We start from the raw sequence: 23,233 nt of genomic DNA, 5'->3' as shown, positions 1-23,233 counted from the left end.
ACAACAAAAAGAAAAAAGCAAGGGGAGGGCGGGGCTCGCTCGTGCCGAGAACCAACGTCAATCTCATCCCCCTCCAAAAGATCCACCACCGCAACCGCCTGCTTGCCCTACCCTCCCCACGCCCCCGATAAAATGTAAGCGCACAAAAAAGAGGGTTAACGATCTATGTGTCTTCTGCGTGTTTAATCGTATCTTTGTTATTAAATCTTGAACGTCTACGAATGTGTCTATGTGTATTTGCCTGGACACCTCTCTGTCTGTCTCTCTCTTTCTCTATCTCTCTCTCTGTTCTTCTCTCTCACACACCTAGACACTCATATTTTCTCTGTCTCCCCCCCCCCCTCTCGTTCTCCCATGATTTCTAGTAGATCAAAAAATTTATTTGCCAAATTCCTACGTTCTAATTTCATTCGATCAGTCAATTATACGTTATGGTACTCGAGATCTTGTTCAGACTTAGGAAAGTCGATTCCAGGTGGATCGTGCTTTAGGAACACGTGGAAGCTTATCTGTGCAGGAAAGTATCGATGATTATATCACCTTATCGACCGCGGTCGATGAATATTCCATCTCCACGTGGCTAGTAATTAGCTCGTTCGCGATATTTCAGTGAAGAGAGGGTGCTGCACCCTTGTGAGAGTGTTCTAGATATTCTTGTAGCTGACACAGGGTGTCTTGATTAAATACAGGAACAACTTTCAGAAAGAATATTATATAATTTTCGATATTTCACCTTCAAAGTTAACGCGTACCTACAAGAAATGAAACTTATTTTCGCATTTCTTGCAAATTATTGATATGAAAATTGGTTAGTCAAGCTTAATCGCAAAAAGAATTATACAGCAAGGAGTTTTTAGAGAACACTAACTCGGGTAAACACATTTAAGTGATCCCATTTGTCCGAGACGCTCTTTGTTACGTCTACGAATGAAGTATCGACAGACTCTAAGTTTAATATTATTTTATTGTATCGTACACTGTACATCGTTAACCCCGCCAAAAGGTAACAACGGCGTTTGTTGCCTTTATATTAATGTATGTTAACGCTGGTTCTTCGTTGAAGTATCAAAAACACTTAACACCCTTAAAAGCCGAGCAAAATCAACTAGAGCAGAACTCGGTGCTAGGTCTTCGAAGTTTGGGGTCGCAGGACTCGTTTGATCCTCTTAAATCGAGCGAGAGCCAGTCCAGATTCCCCTTGCAGGCCTCCGAAAGCATCGTCGTAAATATTCGCGATTGGACTAAGCTCTTCAGCATTTCCTGTCAGCGAAGCCACAGATCCTGATTTCTTTTCTGGCGAGGCAGCTAGCTGTGCCAGTGCCTTTTCATCTTCGGACAGCGCCGGCGATTGGGACTGTTAGTAGGACGGCTTATACATGACGAGACACCTAACTCAACTTCGAATTACTCGCTAATTACAGGAGACTTAAGATCCGTACAAACGTCACACGCAATGCAAACTTTTGTCTATCGTTCTGAAATATCAGTGCTACTAACGCTAGATTTACGGATTTTCATTGCACAATTTGTTCTGTTGTTCTTAGCAAAATGGACTATCTCACAATTAGATCTTGGAAATTAGGGTTTGAAAAATAGACGATTGGAATACTCGCGCGATAACATCACTCAAAATCCACATAAACATTTATTAAATGATGTTTATAAAATTCAGAACGCCTCGAATTGACTCGTTCCGCAAACCTAGTGTCAGAGAAACCTTAATACACTTGAACAAAACATTCTATAACGTAGATGTCTGTGGGTACCTTAAGTCCATGAAGCTGCAATCGTCAAGAGGAATGTCCGAAGTGGGAGCAATGATTAGCCAAATAAATTTGTAACAAATTGTTTATCTGAACTTGACTAAAGAGTCTTAATTGCTAGGGTGCTTTATTGCATGAGTATCTAAATCAATCCTCTACCTTCAGGTCTCCCCGCAATCGAGCACCGGAAGCAGCCGAACGCTCTTGAAACTTAACGTTTCCCATTTCCGACAATGTAGCCTCCCCCGATCTTCTCCTCCTCCTCTTCTTGCCCGCGTTACGATCCCTTCTCACAAGATACACCTCCCTCGGAGAATTACGTTTCTTCAGTGACATCACGTTCGAACCTTGGTCCAGCTGACTTGAACCAACCGATCGTTTTCCAACCTTCTGTCTAGCTGATTTCTTCTCCAATCTCGAATCCGAACTACCTGAAGTTTGCATACTCTCTTTCTGCCTCTTCTGCAATCTCACCGATCGCTTATCCCCATTGCTGCGCGTCTGAGACTTGTCCAAATTTCGGGCTGACCTCTTCGAAAGGTTTTCCTTCATCCCCGAGGACTCAGCCTCTGCAGCCTGTTGCTCTTCCTCTTCCTCCTCCTCCTCTTGATCAAGAAGTTCGTCGAACCTAGCGTTATTCCTTTCGATCTCCTTCAGTTGCTCGTTTTTAGCGATCTCGCGTTTGATCTCCTCCTTAATCGAGTCTATCTTTCTCTGAATCTGTTCCTCCATGTGCTTTTCGTAGTCCTTGTCAGATTGCTCCGCGGTCTGAGTGTCGGTATTCAAAGGATTCTCATACTTCGCGGTGTCCTCTGAGACTTTGGCTTCTGGACTGCTAGCTGGAGCATCTATCTTCGCAGTGTCTGGGCTTGGAGCTTCAGCTACTTTTGTATCCTCAATTTTCGTAGCTCCATCTAGACCTGGTCGATCGTTGGCTCCCTTCTCATCGTTCGATGAGCTGATCTTGTCTACTATCTTCCCTTCTTCCGTTGCTATTGGATGTTCCTCGTTCACTGGCTTCGAATTCTCATTAGCGCCAGCTTCCATCTGATCATTTGCAACTACAGACTGTTTAGTATCCACTGTATCTCCATCGGGAACCACTTTAAATCCATCATTCGTTTGTATATCAGCAATGTTTCTCTTCGACTGATCCGTCTGATCATTGGACACTTGGTCCGCATTGTTAGCTTGATCTTCGGTAGCCTTAGCATCTTTCTCCTGTTTAGCCTGCCCATCCTCCGTCACCTGAGAATCCTTCCCCAACTTGCTAGCCTGACCCTCGGCTATGGTCGCATCTTTCGCTGGCTTGGCGTCTTTCAAAGACACTTCAGAGCTCTTCGCAGGATCATCAGAAGCTGCTGAACCTTCAGTTTTCACTGGAACCTCTCTCTTCGAGTGCTCCCTCTTCACTCTGCCCTCGTTGCGTTCTGTCCTCCTTCTCCCAGCGTCCTCTTCAAACGATTCTCCTTCATCCTGGGCAGCGACCGTATCTTCCGCTTCGTCGAACGGTTCCTCGTCGAATTCCTCGTAGTCCTCCGCTGAAACGATGCCTCTTTTCACGACGTCCTTAGCTTCCGAGTCGTCGTACAAGCTGGACCTTTCTTCTTGATCGATGAATCGCCCAGTGTCCTCGGAGAGTTTGAATTCACTAGCTTTGTAACTAGCTGACCTATCATCTTCAGCGTTAAAAGATGACTCGTCCTCGATCTCGTCCGCGTATTCGGGTCTTTTCTGATCAAGTGCAGCTTCGTAATCGGTTGACGTCTTGCTGCCAAGCTTTGCAACGTTTAAAGAGCGATCGGATCTTGAAGAGGATTTGCTGTCCTTCACTGAAACTGCACGTTTTTCCGCTGGTTTCGAGGCTTCACTTAGGCTTCTCCGATTGTTCTTCTTGGCAGTGTTCCCTCGCTTTACCCGTACATGATTAGGACTCGCCAAAGATTGAGATGAAATCTTGTGCGTTTCTGACGTTAATTTCGGCTCCCTTATAGCATTTTTCCTTTCGTTTGGACTCAGGAAAATTCGCTCGATAGATGGGTCTGGGTTTACACGTTGCTCCTCGGCGAAATTGTTGATTTCAGCACTTTTAGAAAATGGTAAAAAAAATACAAGGTTAATGGAAGAATATAATTATGGGTAAAATGTAGTTGAAACGTGCCTTAATCATGTTTTTAGCATTTCTCATGTAGGATTCAATGGAACAAAATAAGTGTGCAGGAATTAGAAGTTTAATTAATACTTATTTCTTTGAACTATTTTGAGAAAACCGTGGGTTTGTATGAAGTTGCGAAACGTAGTGACTAGATTGTACCGACAAAAGCTACTCAAGCAAGCAATCGAGCCAAGAAAGCGACGCCATTGCTGTAGGAGCTAAAACAAAAGGGTTGTCCAGTACCTGGAGGCATCATTGAAGCTTTCAAAGTTGCAGCAGGAAAGGAAAGAGTGAAACAGCACCGACAGGACGAGTATATACGCGTATCTGCACCAGAATCTTTCATTCATGATCTCATACACGGATCATCGCAGCATACCGATCTCTTCTAAATTAGCTCGCTTGGTTACTCTCATATTTTGATGTTTCTGTCAAGGAAGAATAATTGGTTGACATTGATGCCTCGTGAATGAGGCAACGGTAGACCATGGTCGACCGAGCGACCACTTTTGTTCCGATCGACAATTATTTTCATTACTTTGCAAATCGACTTTATGACATTACACTCATTCAATTTCATTCTCATAACCAGACGACGGATTTTTGTGCAAAACAATAATTTCCCAACGCGATTTATAGAAGTAAGGGTTACATAGAAATTCATTTCTTCGTTTAAGAACTTTGACTCTAATCGGACCACGATGTAACTTTGAGTCACATGTTAACTTTTATATTGCATTTCCAAAAGCATTTTTAGGCTCTTAAAATTTGGGCCCTATAAACAAAAACAATAACATTTTAATCATTCCTCTTATACTCACAAGTGATTGAGAGTCACATCGTGGTATGATTCGTTATAAAAACACGTGGTACGATTAGGGTTAATAATTGAAAAGCAAAGTTAGGTTATTCAATTTATGCGAGCATTCCATTACTTAATATTGCATAAACTCGTGTTTATTATAAATGCACAAAATCCGCATTCGTTACAAACTGAATCGTGAAATTATTCCTGTTATTCAAATGCTTTCGTAAGAGATCTTATGCATAATACAGAGATAAAGAATTTCAATGTCAACCGCGTATGACGTTCAGTAAAAAATAACGCTTTCAGATAACGGAACATGGAATTCGGACTTGGCCAAGAGAGTAACAGTTGCATTATACAAAATAATCTCTTTATTATCGCACATTGAACTACACACGATCATACAACGTATTTACACAAAGATTATTATAATCGAGACGGTATTCGTGAATTCTTCGATTCGCTGCCAGTGCTCGCGATAAAATGCTCTGACGAACGTGTCGCTGTAATCAGCGTCGAACGGCACGTTACATCATCATTTCAAAATACACACGTTTCTACGCATACATTAGCAGTAGAGAGCAGAATGACAGTTTCCAAGAGTTTCAAAAGTGTTTTATACTCATGCCTTCAAATGTCAACTTCGATTTCCGGAGGATTGATATAATTTTAGCGTTTATCAGTTATTGGCAGTAATGACGACTATTCAAAGGATCAAAGGAACTAGGCTGCCAATAAAGAACATGAAAACCGAGTGAACATTTCCAATTACCTAAAACGAATGCCTTTTGCTCGATTGCAGTTGTATTACTCACTTTGCTTTGTCATTGCATTCTCATGATGCATTCTGCCTCGTTACTTTATTTACATACACATTTTGCTACCGATATGTACAATGCACGTGTAAATCGACTCGCGATTGGGAAGTGTGCCTCGATGTGTTCCTCTGTATCGCGGACTTTTGTTCGCTCGATCGTATGTAAATCCGGCTTACATACACGAGCTACTGTTATCTTCCGCGTGATTAATAACGAAAAGACAACTGCGTGAACGGTAAAACGAATTACTCAATACGTTCACCGTTACTACGCGAAAGTTTAAAGAATCTTTTCGAAAAGAATATCACTCGCAGTCCACAGAGCTCCGGTTGTTCACACTGTTTGCGAACAGCTCCTGGTTGTCATTGTTGTAAGGATGATAAAAAACCTGAAAAAACTGTCGATCAACGATAAAGATGTCACTTGCAGAAATGTACGTGTACGGTACTGTCCTCTGTACAATCTATATCCAGGAGAAACCGATCTGCAGTTTCCTACATCCATTTTTAAATGAATAATTTTTTGTAATAACTGAATAATATAAAGAATATTTAACACTCCGTTATTTTAATTATAATCGTACATCGAAAATGGAAACGAAAAGGAACGTCGAAGGTTCCGAAAAAAATGCTCGCAGATCGTGCGACCTCGAAGGGGTAAGAATGGATAAACAATAAATTAATTGCGAAACATCTTTATTCGATCGAGAACACAACGAAACAGGTAATAATTAAATCATAGAAACAAAAATATAGAGAAAAGAACGGAAATAATAATCGACGACGGACGCCAGCCAGGGGTGTTCACCCCATGTCACGCGGTTACAACTTTTATTCCTTAGAATGTATGTTAATGCAGGGTTCCATGGTGTTAGGGGAAGCGTGGGAGGGTCGATGCGATACGATTACCAGCAGGGTAGAAGAATATTGAATATAAAATCGAAGCGGACAGAAACGCTACCACCTATTCTAAGTGTGAACGGGCCCGAGTCACCGTGGACGTGGGCCCGTTCGTATCACGGATTTAAGCTCTAGTTATTGCTTTGTAATACACGTGGCTTAAAGTGATCAACGAAACCTTAAACGAGTTTGATCTACGCGCTCTCACAGTCCAACGTTCCACCTGCCACTCGTTTGGCACCGAACGCGTCGCAAGCTGCGTTTTTAACACGTTCCATGCCGCATGATTTCATAGAGCAAAATACAGAAAATGGAAAAAATATAATATTTAATCAGTCGATTGAACTGCATTATTATCATTGCACGTTCATTTAGCTGAATATCGCCGTATTAGGTAGCATTACTTATAATACAGAAATGTTTTCAAATAATCATTGTTTAATTGAGTGAACTATGGTAATTCGAATTTGTTGGGAGTCACCGATGACCCCCACGACATTCGATGTACTAAAAGAGAATTCTCTTCCCTCGCGAACACAAATGTGAGAATACTGAACTTCAACTTTACGTGAACTCAAACAATTTTATAAGAAATAAATTTTCTTCGAATCGGTAGAATTTGTAGACTGAAAATTAGAAAGGTGATTGATGTAATAAGTCTTGATTCTTGTGTCTTTAATTGGAAAGTATGCGGCTTGCGACGGTTCTCTTCGCAACTGCAAAAATTCTCATTCGCGTATTCTATAACTAATATAAACAAATATGAAAGAATAATTTACTTTATCTACTCAGATATCCATTACACTCGATATGAAATAGAAATTTTATTCTTCCTTACGCGAACCTCCGATTTTATCGTGTTCGTGTTCATATAAGTGTACGTAATTCGCAGTCTGATCGTATCCTTTCCCAAAGGATAAAAGTGGCTTTTTTATACAGGGTGTAAAGTGAAGTTTACGTTAACGTAATCAAGTTTATATTATATTTGCTGCGACTTCTGAGACGTGAAATCTTTGTACGTGTACAAACCTCGTCTCAGAAGTTCGCGTGATTCCTTGAACAACTTTCAGGTTCAAATGTTTCTCTTTTATTTTACACCCTGCCCGTATGAACACATTTTTACATACGTAGGCTCGCGATTCTACACTCTCAGAAAAGGAATATCGCTCGAACGACGCGAATTTATCATAGCCCGCTATTCCCTCGAACTTCTCCAACCTTTACGCTGCTAGTTACTTCCTTCGTGTATTCTTGAAAATCGCTATTTTGAAAAAAAACACTGAATTCTCCAAATTCTTCTCCTGAATCCGAAAATTAAGAACGAAACTGTTCAATTTCATTAAACATCGCTTCTCGCAGGTGTTCATACTTCGCGATGGTACAAAAATCCGTAATCTAACAGTGAATTTAAACAAAACGTAGACACAAGTCGAATAATTCATTCAATCATCCTTGTCAAACCTCGCAGCGTAAATGTTGATCCTAATTTCATCATTGTCAAATGCAAAATCCATGAGTCGATTGGACCTTCCAAATTCAGGAAAAAAGGAAACTAAATTAATTCTTATTCTCCTGGAATAAAAGATCAACCAGAAAGAGAAGCAAGAAAAGAAAAAATCAATTTCGAGACTCATGATATCCGTATCCTCAATCAAACGGCCGTGATGGAATCTTAATTAGTGACAACTGGCATGTAGAACTTGTGCTTCTGAGTGTCCCTGGTGTGCTTGAACGGCGCCTGTTTCGCTTCAATCAGGGCGGCAGGGCAAGGTCCCTTGTGCTTGGGCGCGTACTCCCTTCTATACATGCTAGAGGTAACCGTGGACCCATCCCCTAAACTGATGTGAGACACATTCGCCTGCCTGTGGACCCTCTCGACCTTCTGGCTGCTGAAGTTGCCGTAATTCTTCGCCTCGCTGTGCGAATAAAATTTCCCACCCACTGTCAGGTTATCCTGTCTGACTATTCTCTGCGGACGTTCGTACGAAGAGGACGCCCAAGGGTTTACATCTTTATTGCTCCTGTGCAAAGAGGTCAGGCTCTTCCTGTCGCTGCTCTGGCTCGAGTTGCTGATGTACTGGCCGCTTTCCGCAAGATTCGAGATGCTCTTCTTCTGATCAGCAGCTGTGGAGGAAATAGTATGCAAAGCTTCCGTAGACGTGGTGACACCTCGACGGTGCAGCACTGAGTTAGTGACATCTGCTGACGACGAAGAGATCACGTTCTTCCTGTGGTGGCTCGTCTTCGTCAGAGCCGAGTCGACCTGCGATCTGTCTATAGACTGGCCACTGATTGCTTGCCTGAACTCGGCGCTGCTGCTGGACTGGCTCGTGTTGAAGCGAGCCTGGCTGGAGACAGTGTGCTGCTCGTGCAGCTGCTTCTGCCTGCTAGAGGATTGCCTAGACTCTATATGTTGAGTATTAACGTAATCTCGCTTGCTGGACTCTTGGTGTCTCTCCAGTTGTCGCTGGTTGCTTTCACTGGTATGACTACGCTGAGTCTGGGCATCCATCAAGGACCTGTCGTCTACAACGCGTCGACTGTGAGATAGATTTTGAGATCTTAAATGTTGCTCGCTGGAATGTACCCTCTGGTGGTGTTCGTTTGTGTATTGCTGATTGGTTAGAGACCTCCTGGAGTCGGAATGAGGACCATCGGACGGTTGAATGGCGCGATGATCGGATACAACCTGTTGACCGTGTTGTTGAATATTTTGAGAGGACGAAATTCTTTCGCCGGAGTGGGTAGTCTTTCTTACAGTGGTGACCGTGGTACCGTTTTCTAGGGTTCTGGACTCTGCAGACACGTTTCTCCTAGTGTCAATTTCCATGCTGCTGATCTTCGCGGCTACCTCCTTGGCAGTGCGTTTGGTGAACGTGTTGTAATTCCTCTGAGTGGTCATCGTGCTCATAGCTGCGTGATCGTCACCCAGAGTGATCGACGATTCCATGTGATGTTTGCGGCTGGTGGTTCTACCAGCTGGAGAGTCTTCCTTCTTGGTAGGCGTAAAGGTGTCCCTGTTAGTAGTCTTTGTTTCCATGGTCCCGGTGCTAAGCTTCAGATTATCTTCGTGGCGCTTGATTTCCGCCCGCTCACCACGAACAACAGTGTAAGTAGATCTCTGAGAAGTAGTATCCTGGAATTCACCTGTCATCTTCAGGTTATCTTCCCGGCGAATCACTTCAGCTCTCTCAGCCCTCTTAGGTGTGAAATCGTCTCGTGGCCTGGCAACGAAGTCTCCTTCCGGTTTCAAATTATCTGAATGACGAATAGGGGACCGACGCTCAACAGGACCAACCCTCTCAGGTGTTCTTCTTTCGAAGTCACCTTCAGGCTTCAAATTGTCCGGGTGTCTGATAGGAGTTCTACGTTCGCCAGGACCCAGCGGCGTCTTTTGAGGACGCTCGAAGTCTCCTTCAGGGCGCAGGTTGTCGGGATGCCTTTTGACAGGTGTCCTGTCAGCGACCATATGTGTGTAGTCGTTCCTGCGGCGAATATCAGTGAATTCGCCTTCTATCTTCAAGTTATCTTCCCTCTTCCTCACATCCACCCTCTCCACTTTAGTGATCCTCTTGTAATCATCACGAGATCGACGAACATCGATCTCACCCTCCATTCTCAGATGATCCTCGTGACGACGAATCTCCACACGTTCACCGTTCACGTGTCTATAGTCATCCTTAGAGGATGGGCTAACCTCCATTTCGCCTTCAGGTCGGAGATTGTCTTGAGGCCTCCTAACAGGCGCACGTTCACCCTTCTTTGGGACAAAGTCGTCCTTGGGTGAGACGTAGAAATCACCTTCAGGATGTAGATTATCCTCGTGACGAATGGGTGTACGTCTCTCGGCTGGGCCAACCTTCTGAGGTGTCCTCTTCGCGAATTCACCTTCGGGGTGCAAATTGTCCTTCGGTTTCTTCACGTCAGCGCGTTCGCCTCTCGTCGGTGCATCTTGTCTAGGTCTTCCAGTGAAGTCACCTTCTGGATGTAAGTTATCCGGATGTTTGATAGGTGATCTTCTTTCAGCTGGACCAACCGGAGACTTCACTGGCCTGTCAAAGTCACCTTCGGGACGTAGATTATCTTTAGGCTTCTTCACTGCTGCTCTGTCGCCTTTGGTAGGTGTCGGTGTCTTAGGCCTCTGCGCGAACTGTCCCTCGGGTTTCAAGTTGTCGGGATGTTTGATTGGCGATCGTCTCTCCGCAGGACCAACAGGTGCTTTCTCTGGCCTCTCGAACTCTCCTTCAGGCTTCAAATTGTCCTCGGGTTTTCTAATTTCCGGTCTTTCCGCCTTCTTTGGTGAATAATCATCTTTAGGACGACCCTCAAACGGACCCTCTGGTTTTAGATTGTCCCGGTGCTTCACCACCTCCATTCTCTCGCCCCTGACTACCTTGAAGTCATCTCGTGTCCTCACATCCGTGAATTCTCCCTCTACTCGTAGATTATCCTGATACTTGGTGACCTCTGCCCTCTCTCTAATCAAGAAGTCAGTGTATTCGTCTCTGGACCTATATGTTTCAATGTTTCCTTCCATTCGTAGGTTGTCCGTACGTTTCACAATATCGACACGCTCACCCCGAACTGGGACAAAGTCATCTTTCGGTCGACCTTCGAATGGACCTTCGGGTTTCAAGTTGTCCTCAGGCCTCTTCACATCAGCGCGTTCCCCTTTCGTCGGCTTGTAATCGTCCTTGGGTCTACCAACGAACTCTCCTTCTGGTTTAAGATTATCCGGATGCTTGATGGGTGTCCTCTTCTCAGCTGGCTTAACGGGAGACTTACTTGGCCTCTCGAATTCACCCTCTGGCCGCAAATTGTCCCGAGGTCTCTTCACGTCTGCACGGTCTCCGCGTTTCGGAGCTTTTTCCTTTGGCTTTCCTATAAAGTCACCTTCAGGTTTCAGGTTGTCCGCGTGTTTGATGGGGGTCCTTCTCTCAGCTGGACCAATCTTCTTCGGCTCCGGTCTTTCGAACTCTCCTTCCGGCTTCAAGTTGTCCTTGGGCTTCTTCGCTTCAGGTCTTTCAGCGGGCCTATACTGTTCGTATTCTGGCCTCTCGAAGTCGCCTTCGGGCCTCAGGTTATCTGGATGTTTAATAGGGCTTCTTCTCTCAGCGGGACCTACCGGTTGTCTCTCAGGCCTCTCAAAGGTTCCTTCTGGCTTCAGATTGTCCTCTGGTCTTCTGACATCTGCTCTTTCACCTTTTAGCGGAGTGTCCTCCTTCGGCCGTCCGATGAAGTCACCTTCAGGCTTCAGATTGTCCTGGGGTTTCTTGACGATTGGCCTCTCAGCGGGTCTGAATTCTTCAGGTCGCGGCCTTTCAAATTCTCCTTCGGGTTTTAAGTTATCCGAATGCTTGATAGGTGACCTCCTTTCAGCAGGACCAACTGGTTTCCTTTCTGGTACCTCTATTTCTCCCTCTGGATAGAGATTGTCCCTCGGTTTCTTGACATCAGCCCTCTCGCCTCTCTTCGGAGCTTCTTGCCTCGGACGTCCAACGAAGTCACCTTCCGGCTTCAAGTTGTCTTCCGGTCTCTTCACTACTGGCCTTTCAGCAGGTTTGAACTCTTCCGGCTGAGGTCTCTCGAAATCTCCTTCAGGCTTCAAGTTGTCCGCGTGTTTGATCGGAGTCCTCCTTTCAGCCGGGCCAAACGGTTTCCTCTCTGGCATCTCGATTTCACCTTCAGGATAAAGATTGTCTTGTGGTTTCTTGACAATTGGCCTCTCAGCGGGTCTAAATTCCTCTGGTCGCGGTCTCTCGAAGTCGCCTTCAGGTCTCAAGTTGTCAGAATGCTTGATTGGAGTTCTTCTTTCAGCTGGACCAAATGGTGTCTTCTCAGGCCTTTCGAATTCACCCTCGGGTTTCAAATTGTCCACAGGTTTCTTAATCGGCGCTCTTTCACCTTTCGTTGGTGTCTCCTCTTTCGGTCTGCCAATGAACTCTCCCTCAGGCTTCAAGTTATCTTCAGGTCTCCTGACTTCTGGCCTCTCTGCTTTCTTCGGACTGAAGTCATCCTTCGGACGACCTTCGAAGGAACCTTCCGGTTTCAAATTATCCGGATGTCTGACAATGTCCACACGTTCACCCCTAACTACTTTGAAATCGTCCCTAGTTCTGACGTCGGTGAACTCACCTTCCATGCGGAGGTTGTCCTGGTACTTCATTACTTCCGCCCTCTCATGGATCAAGAACTGCGAGAACTCATCCCTGGACCTGTAGGTCTCGATGTCTCCTTCCATTCGAAGATTGTCAGTTCTCTTTACTATCTCGACACGTTCACCACGGACAGGTTGATAGTCATCTTTAGGACGACCTTCGAAGGGACCTTCTGGCCTTAGATTGTCTTCCGGCCTCTTGACCACTGCCCTATCGCCTTTAGTAGGCGTGAAGTCGTCCTTGGGCTTGCCGACGAATTCTCCTTCAGGTTTTAAATTGTCTGGGTGCTTGATGGGTGTCCTCCTTTCAGCTGGAGCAACCTTCTCAGGCTGTGGACGCTCGAAGTCACCTTCAGGTTTCAGATTGTCTCTAGGTTTCTTCACATCTGGTCTCTCGGCTGGACGATACTCTTCGTGATCTGGTCTTTCGAAGTCTCCCTCGGGACGAAGGTTGTCGGGATGCTTGATGGGTGTACGTCTCTCGGCAGGACCGAACACAGGCTTTTGTGGGACCTCAAATTCACCCTCAGGACGTAAGTTGTCTTGAGGCCTCTTGACTTCTGGACGTTCGGCTCTCTTCGGTGAAAAGTCATCCTTTGGCCTTCCTTCAAATGGTCCCTCCGGTCTAAGATTATCCTCTGGACGTTTAACATCCGCGCGTTCACCTCTAGTCGGTACATAGTCATCCTTTGGACGTCCTTCGAAAGGACCCTCTGGCCTCAAATTATCCTGGGGCCTTTTAACTTCAGGACGTTCAGCTCTCTTCGGTAAAAAGTCATCCTTTGGCCTTCCTTCAAATGGTCCCTCCGGTCTGAGATTATCCTCTGGGCGTTTAACATCCGCGCGTTCACCTCTAGTCGGTACATAGTCATCCTTTGGACGTCCTTCGAAAGGACCCTCTGGCCTCAAATTATCCTGGGGCCTTTTAACTTCAGGACGTTCAGCTCTCTTCGGTAAAAAGTCATCCTTTGGCCTTCCTTCAAATGGTCCCTCCGGTCTGAGATTATCCTCTGGGCGTTTAACATCCGCGCGTTCACCTCTAGTCGGTACATAGTCATCCTTTGGACGACCTTCGAAAGGACCCTCTGGCCTCAAATTATCCTGTGGCCTCTTGACTTCAGGACGTTCAGCTCTCTTCGGTGAAAAGTCATCCTTAGGCCGTCCTTCAAATGGTCCTTCGGGACGAAGATTATCATCATGTTTGATAGGCGTTCTCCGTTCCGCAGGAGTGAAAGTTGCGCGTTCCCTATCCAGAAAGTCTCCTTCAGGAAACAAGTTGTCTGGATGTCGCACGATTGGCGCTCTTTCACCGGGTCCATATGGCGTCAAACCTGGCCTCTCAAACTCTCCCTCTGGGTATAGGTTATCCGGATGCCTGATCGGCTTGCGTTTCTCGCCAGGTGTATATTCATCCCTAGGACGGTCCTGGAAAACACCTTCAGGACGAAGATTGTCTTGAGGCTTTCGAACTTCCGGACGTTCCGCTGTCTTAGGCAAGAAATCATCCTTTGGACGTCCTTCGAACGGACCTTCTGGCCTCAAATTGTCCTGTGGCCTCTTGACATCAGGACGTTCAGCTCTCTTCGGTGAAAAGTCATCCTTAGGCCGTCCTTCAAATGGTCCTTCGGGGCGAAGATTATCATCATGTTTGATAGGCGTTCTCCGTTCCGCAGGAGTGAAAGTTGCGCGTTCCCTATCCGGAAAGTCTCCTTCAGGAAACAAGTTGTCTGGATGTCGCACGATTGGCGCTCTTTCACCGGGTCCATATGGCGTCAAACCTGGCCTCTCAAACTCTCCCTCTGGATATAGGTTATCCGGATGCCTGATCGGCTTGCGTTTCTCGCCAGGTGTATATTCATCCCTAGGACGGTCCTGGAAAACACCTTCAGGACGAAGATTGTCTTGAGGCTTTCGAACTTCCGGACGTTCCGCTGTCTTAGGCAAGAAATCATCCTTTGGACGTCCTTCGAAGGGACCTTCTGGCCTCAAATTGTCTTGTGGCCTCTTGACTTCAGGACGTTCAGCCCATTTCGGAGTGAAATCATCTTTCGGGCGACCTTCGAATGGACCTTCAGGTCTCAGATTATCCTCTGGACGCTTGACATCCGGACGTTCGGCACGTTTTGGTGAGAAATCGTCTTTCGGACGACCCTCGAAAGGTCCTTCTGGTCTTAAGTTATCTTGAGGTCTCTTTACGTCTGCTCTTTCACCTCTGGTCGGCTTGTAGTCATCCTTAGGACGACCTTCGAATGGTCCTTCCGGTCTCAAATTGTCCTCTGGTCTTTTTACCTCAGGACGTTCAGCCCATTTCGGAGAGAAATCATCTTTTGGACGTCCTTCAAACGGTCCTTCTGGTCGCAAGTTATCTTGTGGTCTCTTCACATCTGGACGTTCAGTTGACTTCGGTGTGAAGTCGTCTTTAGGCCGTCCCTCGAAGAGTCCTTCGGGTTTTAGATTATCTTCCGGCCGTTTAACATCAGCCCTTTCACCTCTCGTAGGCTTATAATCATCCTTAGGCCTTCCTTCAAATGGACCCTCCGGTCTCAAATTATCCTGAGGCCTCTTCACTACAGGTCTTTCAGCTGTTTTAGGTGAAAAGTCATCTTTTGGTCTTCCTTCAAACGGTCCCTCCGGTCTCAGATTATCCTCTGGACGTTTAACATCCGCACGTTCGCCTCTTGTTGGCACGTAATCATCTTTAGAACGACCTTCGAAGGGTCCCTCGGGTCTCAAATTATCCTGAGGCTTCTTGAATTCAGGTCTTTCAGCTCTTTTAGGCGAAAAGTCGTCTTTGGGACGTCCTTCAAATGGTCCTTCGGGTCTCAGGTTGTCCTGCGGTCTCTTCACGTCCGCCCTTTCACCCCTTGTTGGCATGTAATCGTCTTTCGGCCTTCCCTCGAATGTTCCTTCCGGCCTCAAATTATCCTTCGGCTTCTGCGGCTCCGGTCTCCTGGTTATCGCTGGCACCACGTAGTCGTCCTTCGTGTGGGGAACACCCTCGAATGGTCCTTCTGGTTTCAAGTTGTCATCTCGTCTGAACACGGCGGTACTCCTGGGATATTCAAATAGAACCAAATTGAAAATGCCACGTGAATTCGAAATTGTTAGTAACTGATTATAACAAAACAACAAATATTATCCATGATGTATAGTACAAACGATATTCAACGTTATCTTTGAAGGATTCTAAACTTGTCCTTGAGATATTTCAAAGTTAAGTATGCAATATTTTATCCACCTTTAATCTTCATTTCTCGAAATGTGAGTTAAGAATTTCATTTTACTTTAATGTTTCAGATCTATATCTGGACTGATGTCATCACTAATCACTCTTTATCTAACCCAGCCTTACTTATTAAAGATACACGCTTGTCAAACAGCGGATTACTACTTAATTCCTCAATGAAAATAACTAATCTAATGCATTTCGTACACTGCATCGCATCCTCAAGAGTTCTTAATCTACAGCCTGCAACTTCAAATTAACTCATTCGTTGTCTTTAATGGATCACGAACAATTTTCTACAAAGCATGTAAACAATAATTTCTTATATTTAATAAGCATATCTTCAACAAAGTAGTAACAAAGTTTAAAAATATAATTTGAATTACGATTAAACAAGATTAATAATTCTATTACTATTCAACATAATTAATGAAAATGAACAAAATTCCACTTGCTATTTCATTAAATTTTTCTTAGGTCGCAAAACCCAATTGTGTATATCTTACATATACAGATTGCCGCAAAAGTGTCAAGAATCTGTCATTTCTAGCGCTGCTATGCAGTTTGGTATTTTCTTCAAGTTTCACATTTTTAAGCTTAAAAGGTGCACACAACATAATGGAAAATGTATTAATGTCGAAGGATAATATTTCGAAAAACGATTAAATTATTAGTTCAAGCTTATTTTGGCTTTTCTCATACTTTCCCGAAACTTTTGCAGCAACCCACGTATTTGGCGGAAAAAAGTTAAGAACCACTGCTTTACCTGTAATCCATCTGGTCGAACGTGCGATATTGCTCCTGCGTGGTCGTGGTGCTCTCGACCACGTCGGTCTTACTGTAGAACCGGTCCTCATCCTCATCGCCGTACGTGAGCCGTCGTCGAGGTTCTCGTTCGATCACGTCGTAACTGTGGAAATCCTCCTTGAGATGAGAGGCACCCTGCAGCAGATTTCCAAAGGTTGATTAGCTGATATACCCCGCGATAAAAGTAATTGGAACATCTTTCCCGAATGCATCCCTCGTCCGATAACAAGCCTCTTAGCTATCAGCCCGCGCTCACCGTGAATTCACCCTCTCCCACCGTGAGGTTGTCCGTCCGCTTGACGATCTCAGCACGCTGCACGGTACGATGATCGATGTACTCCGACCTCGTGGTGGTCGCGTCAATGAATTCACCCTCGACCTTCGTGTACGTGTTACGACGAACCGGACTCGGTCGCTCACCGGGCGTTCCGGTGAACACCAGCTCCGTTGTAGTCGTGGCTAAACGAGAAATCGAAATTAGGTACCCTTTAAATTGGAGATAATAGTTTTGTAGACTGTCCAGGCGGTTAGCTACCGACTGTTTTAGTAAACAATGGGTGAGTATTAATAGAAAATGGAACATCAGAGATGTTACTTTGAACACTGGAGCTACCAGATGAATCGAATTGTTCTACTTTGGCTTCCTTGTTCTATAGTTACTAAAAAGATAAGAACATTTTCCTTAAAGGCTTGATTGCTTGGTAGTTCGAGTATCAAACAATCTGAAAGTCAACTATCCAATTTTACATATCTCTCAATATATGTTCAAAATTGATAACCTACACAGACATAGAACCTTCTCGTACAGAAATACTTAAAGATCCACAGAAATCCCAAATTGGTTATCACATCATAAAACACGTGTCTAAAGAATGTTATTAATGATAGAAAGACCTTAGTCATCCTTAACTTTGAAAGCGAATTTATACAGTTTCTACTTCGAACATTTTTATTGTTTATACCTCGTGTCGAAGGTGTAATATTAGCTAACTCACTGTCAAATTCTCCTTCGGGTCTGAGGTTGTCCTGTGGCCTTTTGACCGGCGCGCGATCTCCATATTTCGGCGCCTCCTCTTTTGGCCTGCCAATGAATTCACCTTCGGGTTTCAAGTTATCTTTCGGCTTCGTCACCGGAGCCCTTTCACCCCTGGTCGGCGCCTCCTCCTTCGGCCTACCGACGAATTCACCCTCGGGCTTCAGGTGATCCTGCGGTTTCCTCACCGGTGCCCTCTCACCCCTCGTCGCCACGTAATCTGTCCGCCTCTCGCCGATGAAGTCGCCCTCCATCCGCAAGTGATCTTCATGGTGGTAGATGGTCTGCCTGTCAACACGTTTCTCGTCGAACTCCTCGCGATACGAGCTCACTGCGTGCACAGGCTCACGGGGAATCTCCAAATGGTCCTGCGGAAGGTTGTGCGGGCAACGATGCAGTCTGAAATGGAAAATTTGCCAGGTGCGTATAGTGTTAAGATCAAATATGAAGAAAATCAAATTAGAAATCGATAGAGCTAATTTCAATAGAAGGTCTTTAACGCTGGGATTGCCATGTCACCTAAATTTGAGTGAGAAACTTTTAAAGAAATAGAAGAATTTTCTCGGGACATATCGAACAAATCAAATTTGTTGGACTTATAAGATACAGGATGGTTAACGGAGCAATTTTTGTGAAAAGTCTTAAATGTTCAATGTCTGTTTCGTTAAGGATATAGTTTCAACCCTATAGGATTTCGATGATGATTCGGCAGTGAACGTGTTAATACAATATATTGATTCTGTTCGTTTCGGTATATGTTACATAATTCTAATACAACCTAATTCACTCAGTATGGCACTGTATTCAGTTAATGGAGAATTTGCAATGAACGATCATAAATTTTTGAGTCGCGTGCTTCGCTTATGGAAATCAAGCCAGTGCTATGGCACGGGACTGCCGTAACAATGGCGACTCGAGCTTGATCCCGGTGAACTTCATTCTTTTCATTTCTAAATTCTGTCTGTAATACTTCTCTCACCTTTTTTGTGTTAACCGTGACAAATTGACTACTATTGTACAATCAACACTGTACGAAAGGAAGAAAAATAATACAATTCGTTTAATAATTCGTTTAAATATATCGTTTCCTGAAATGATTTATTAATATTCACATTTTAAAGAAACGCTCATCGATGAGATATATACTGCATTGTACATTATCATTCACAACACGGAAGTACCGTTTCTGATTTAATAAATAATCCTGGGTGGTCAGCACGTAGGCAATAAGATGCTCCTAATTAAATGTCAAAGGCAGTTAAACCATCGCGTCGTCTCAAGAATATTCATGACTCCCGTGCTAGCGGGATAACCGCCGTTAGTCCATTGATAAACTAGCGAGTATAGCGGCCGCAAACGTCACTGCAGTCACGCACGTGATCATTGTCGTGGACCACGGTTCCTAATGGACGCTACGTTTCGTGCGCACCGTACGTTAAGGAAGCCTATAATTGAAACGCATTCGCTACGTCGGCCACGTCTGCACTGAATCATTCCGCTCGTTAAGGAATGAAAGAAAAAAATATAGAAATACATAATTTCCACATTCCCCTTTCTCTTTTTCTGCTTCCTTTCACTCGATCAACGACGATAGGGAAACAAGAATTATGAAAATAAAGGTGACGTCCGTATCTATTTCCATGCCTGACATCTGTCGATTAATTAACAGACAGCTGTTTTACATCACCGAGATTTTTATTAATCGTATCAAGGTAATCGTAGATGGATTAACAAACAGAAACTATATATCGAATGAACAGTTACATTTCGATCGTTATTATCAGCACACCGTCAGATCACACTTTGCCAATTTCTGCTCATACTACACAGATTAACACCTTACTCTACTATTTCTTTACTAACGTTCTACTATTAACAATTTACAAGAATCGCAAAAAAATGTTCCACTTCATTGTAGTAACTGCAAACTTATTTTGAAAACAGTGAATCGATAATAGCAAAATGGTTCTTTTAATTACATGGGAAGGGGTTAAAACTGATTTCTGCATTGTCTAGACTTCTAGAGCTATTAAACGATCATCGCAATAGTTTCGAAGATTAGCCTGTTATCTAACCTCGCGAGCAATGAAGATAAATCTACAATTATAGACTAACAATCGTCAATTAATTCCAAGCAATCGATTCGGTGCAAAGCTCCCTCCCTATTTCTTTATCCCCGTTCTTTTTTCGTCCAGGCTAGATAAGTTGAGTCGACTTTTGCACGCAAAAATCGGCTCTATTCCGACAAGAACGTCATCGGCGGCGGCGGCGACGGCGGCGCTCAACGCGATAACGATGTTTTTAGGCATTCCATCAGTACCGCCGCGCTATTCATCGCTTCCCGATATTGTAATTGGCAATTAACGAGCCGTGGAAACATCGCGGCTGTTACGTGTCCCCGCGACAACACCGTAATCTCCATGTCAATTAGGATCAGCGCCGCTCGCCAAAATGCCTGACACGCTTTCCATTGACCAGCCGAATTTAACAGGAATGGGCTGTCAGTGCCCATGAAAAATTCGACGCACTCGAAAAATTATGAACTTGTCACGTTCGACGAACTCGCACGGAATTCTACGGTGCTCTTGTTAACACGTTCCATGCCACAGGAGATTTTAGTTATATTCTACTTATAAAGTTTATTGATTGTTTAACGCGAAAACTACCGCACACGTGGAAACAACGGGTTTCAGTTTTCTTATTTCGCAACTATTGATACCTTGAAACCGTTAAATATTCGAAAATTTAGAAAATAAATAGCTTCGCTTCAATGTTAATTGTGTTAAATGCTCGGTTGTTCTACTGTTAAGCAAGGTATTAAGTTATATTCGAAGTTTTGGTGACTTTTAATATTATCATATTATTTTATTACGTGTCCGCGATCATGTGTCCGACGAAACATATTTTCTTACAAAAATTGGCGTGAACCGAGAATGACGCACTCGGCACTCAACGTGTTAACAGTTTTCTTTACGATGTTGACTGAAACTTTCCAGCGATTGCACGTTCGCAACGATAAGAATATTTTCGGTGCCATGTATTAAATTGTTTAAATGGCCGAATTAGGGTGCGCCTTGAGTTTGCTTTGGGATTTGTATAGATATTCTTAAGCGATATCACGGTTTTATGATTCTTAATTGTTACTTCAAATCATGACACGTTTTTGATACATTAATAGAATATCTTTCAGCCTGTATTTGAAAAAGTTCAATTTGTATATCGACTTGATTGATGTGACTGTTCCTTGCTTTATGTATCTACTTTGAGAATAATACAACTGTGACGCAAGTATCAAGACTTACTAATGATTTATTTAGAAACGATGATTCACGTGAACAAATTCCATTCTGCATTCTTAATTCATTTTTCATGTAGATTGACCTCTTTTCGGGTTGCATCGTAGCGTTAAACGCGCTGTAGACTCCATTTTCCGCGAAACTGTGCAGCCTTCTTGCGAAAGATGACGAAGGAATGAATGGAGTGCGAGGATCATCGGAAAGATTGATAATGGCACTGCACACACAGTTTTATAGTGAGGTACAGGTATAAAATATGAAGAATATAATACGACCGGAACCTCTGAATGCTTCTCCCGTATCATTGAATCGATCATTCCACTCTGACAAAGATTCTTTTATTTGACAGAGGAACTGACTCTGCGTATTCGCCTCGAAGGAAGCCTATTTCTTCGCTAATCCAATAAACCTCTTGTAAATCACTACTTGGGCAAATAGGTTAGCCTGAGCGTAAGAATATTATAGACAACATGATCGATCTACTAATATCTTCTTTCGGTACATTGAAAAAATTTAGAAATATAGAATTTAGATTGAGTAAAATATTTATAACACACCTTACACGAATAACAATAAAAACCTTATCAGTCTTTCAACAGTTACACTTTGGTTTTTGTTGAATATTCACTATTCATTTAGTTCTAGATTCAATGTTGCGTCTAATCTAATGTAGAATCACTAATCTGATATAAAGCCTAATAGAATTGATTTCGTTTCAAATTTAATACTTCATCAAATCTAACATAAATCAAATAATCTAATATAAATCCCAATAGACTTCATTTCATTGTAGATACGGTATGCCATGTAATTTAATGCCTATAACAAGATAGATCTAATAGTTTCAAATCCTACAAAACAAAGACAGACAAATTTCCACAAAAACACGAAGCGAAAAATCTTAGATTTCTATAAACCAGTGCATTACAGTACGACACTAAGCGTACCAATATTGTACATACCTATTCCTACCATAATCAGCTAACTAACTGCTTCTAAAATAAAGATAAACAAGTTACACGATAAACATTTCTCATGGAAAACAAAAACAGAAGAAAAGGCAAAAATTGGAAACCTGACAACATCGTAATCGACATAAAGTTCATCCTTTAAGGAGTGATATCAACATTTCCGAGACATCAAACTTTCATAACCAAAACACAAAGTCACCAACATATAATTCAATTATTCAGATAACGGAAGATCGATATCCTTTTTACCTTCAGTATTTAAGAGTTTAATATATAATTCATCTTTCCCCAATGAAAGATTCGAATGTTCCAAAAAATGACGGAACGAAAGGTATCACAGAATTTCCAATGATATTTGAAAAAGTTTCAAAGTCATTCGACCGGTCGCGGTGCGTTCAGTGTTAAAGCATTAAAACCGGCGCGATGATTGGAGATGGAGAAGTTTCTTAGAATCTGAAACGCGAGTATCGGAATAGGGTAGTTTCCACTCACGTCGCGAGCCCGGCCGGACCATTTGGGAATTGGAAGGCGGTCAAAGGGCGTTTTCGCAATGGTTGTACTCGCAGGTTCGCGGCACGTACGTATCGATGCGCTCGAATGCATCGCCACGGAGCACGGGAACAGGAGAGGTGCGACATGAAAGGCAAAAAAAAAGGGGAAACACGTACGAGGCGTGCACGCCAAATTTCAATGCAGAACGCCGCTTTATTCGGGCTACGAGCCGGCGTGTCCTGTTATTTCGGCTTATCGGGAATATCGGGTTGCCGCGTAACTCTATTCGACCGGGATTTAACGGTGGAAAAAAGGTGAGAGGTATGAAAAAAGAGGAAAAGGAGCGGCGGAACGATACGCGCGCATCTCGCGGCGCTGCTCCGCTCCAGTTTATCCCCGTTCTCGATTAAATCTCGCTGCGGACCACACTTCACGGGATCACGGTCGAGTAATTAACGACACGCGGTTTTCCATTTAAATTGACTCGAACTGGCGCGTGATCCGGCCAGAATTGAATGACAATTACAGGGGATCGGGAAATTTAACAGTACTTCCGTATTATACGCACTACCTTTGTTTTTGAGGAATAAAATGTGATTGGTTAGAGTAATAAAATAAAATAATAAAATATAAATTATTTTATAAATCTACCGTATGGTAAACAATTTTCTTAGTTTTTAAATAAATTTAAATGGAGCTTGAATGTTTCAGATTTTTCTTGTAACAATTGTGTTCACAGTGTTGCGTTAGAATTAAATAGAGTAAATAGAAACGTTTGGGATGGAATAAATTCTAAGGCAAGGTTAAT

At 43.5% G+C, this 23,233-nt stretch overlaps 2 protein-coding genes across 2 annotated transcripts in view; both read right to left on the bottom strand.

Moving 5' to 3' along the window:
- Positions 1-1,227: 1,227 nt before the first annotated feature.
- LOC116427509 (uncharacterized) lies at positions 1,228-6,069 on the bottom strand. Its single transcript, XM_031977942.2, has 3 exons — positions 5,542-6,069; positions 4,162-4,346; positions 1,228-3,849 (listed from the first exon to the last, which is right to left on the bottom strand). The coding sequence occupies exons 2-3, from the start codon at positions 4,266-4,268 to the stop codon at positions 1,911-1,913; spliced, it is 2,046 nt and encodes a 681-aa protein (XP_031833802.1). The 5' UTR covers positions 4,269-4,346; positions 5,542-6,069; the 3' UTR covers positions 1,228-1,910.
- A 153-nt stretch (positions 6,070-6,222) lies between these two features.
- The window catches only part of Sdb (SAXO downstream of blistered), a 40,722-nt gene continuing 23,711 nt past the window's right edge, over positions 6,223-23,233 (bottom strand). The window contains exons 4-7 of the mRNA XM_076368348.1: positions 17,629-18,065; positions 16,890-17,092; positions 16,593-16,768; positions 6,223-15,652 (exon numbers count right to left, since the gene is read on the bottom strand). Coding sequence (XP_076224463.1) covers positions 8,116-15,652; positions 16,593-16,768; positions 16,890-17,092; positions 17,629-18,065 — 8,353 coding nt within the window. The 3' untranslated portion in view covers positions 6,223-8,115. The remainder of the gene's footprint in view (positions 15,653-16,592; positions 16,769-16,889; positions 17,093-17,628; positions 18,066-23,233) is intronic.

This window comes from Nomia melanderi, chromosome 6 (assembly GCF_051020985.1).
Source record: "Nomia melanderi isolate GNS246 chromosome 6, iyNomMela1, whole genome shotgun sequence".
In the NCBI taxonomy this organism is placed as follows: domain Eukaryota; kingdom Metazoa; phylum Arthropoda; class Insecta; order Hymenoptera; family Halictidae; genus Nomia; species Nomia melanderi.
Note: the sequence above shows the minus strand (reverse complement) of the source record. Positions and strands in the feature narration are given on the sequence as shown.

What these genes read in the sequence shown, in the direction of transcription:
- LOC116427509 (XM_031977942.2), bottom strand. Translation starts at nt 4,268, where the DNA reads ATGAATGAAAGATTCTGGTGCAGATACGCGTATATACTCGTCCTGTCG. An exon ending in AGCTTCAATGATGCCTCCAG is followed by an intron (nt 3,850 to 4,161) that starts GTACTGGACAAC and finishes ATTTTCTAAAAG; the next exon opens with TGCTGAAATCAACAATTTCG.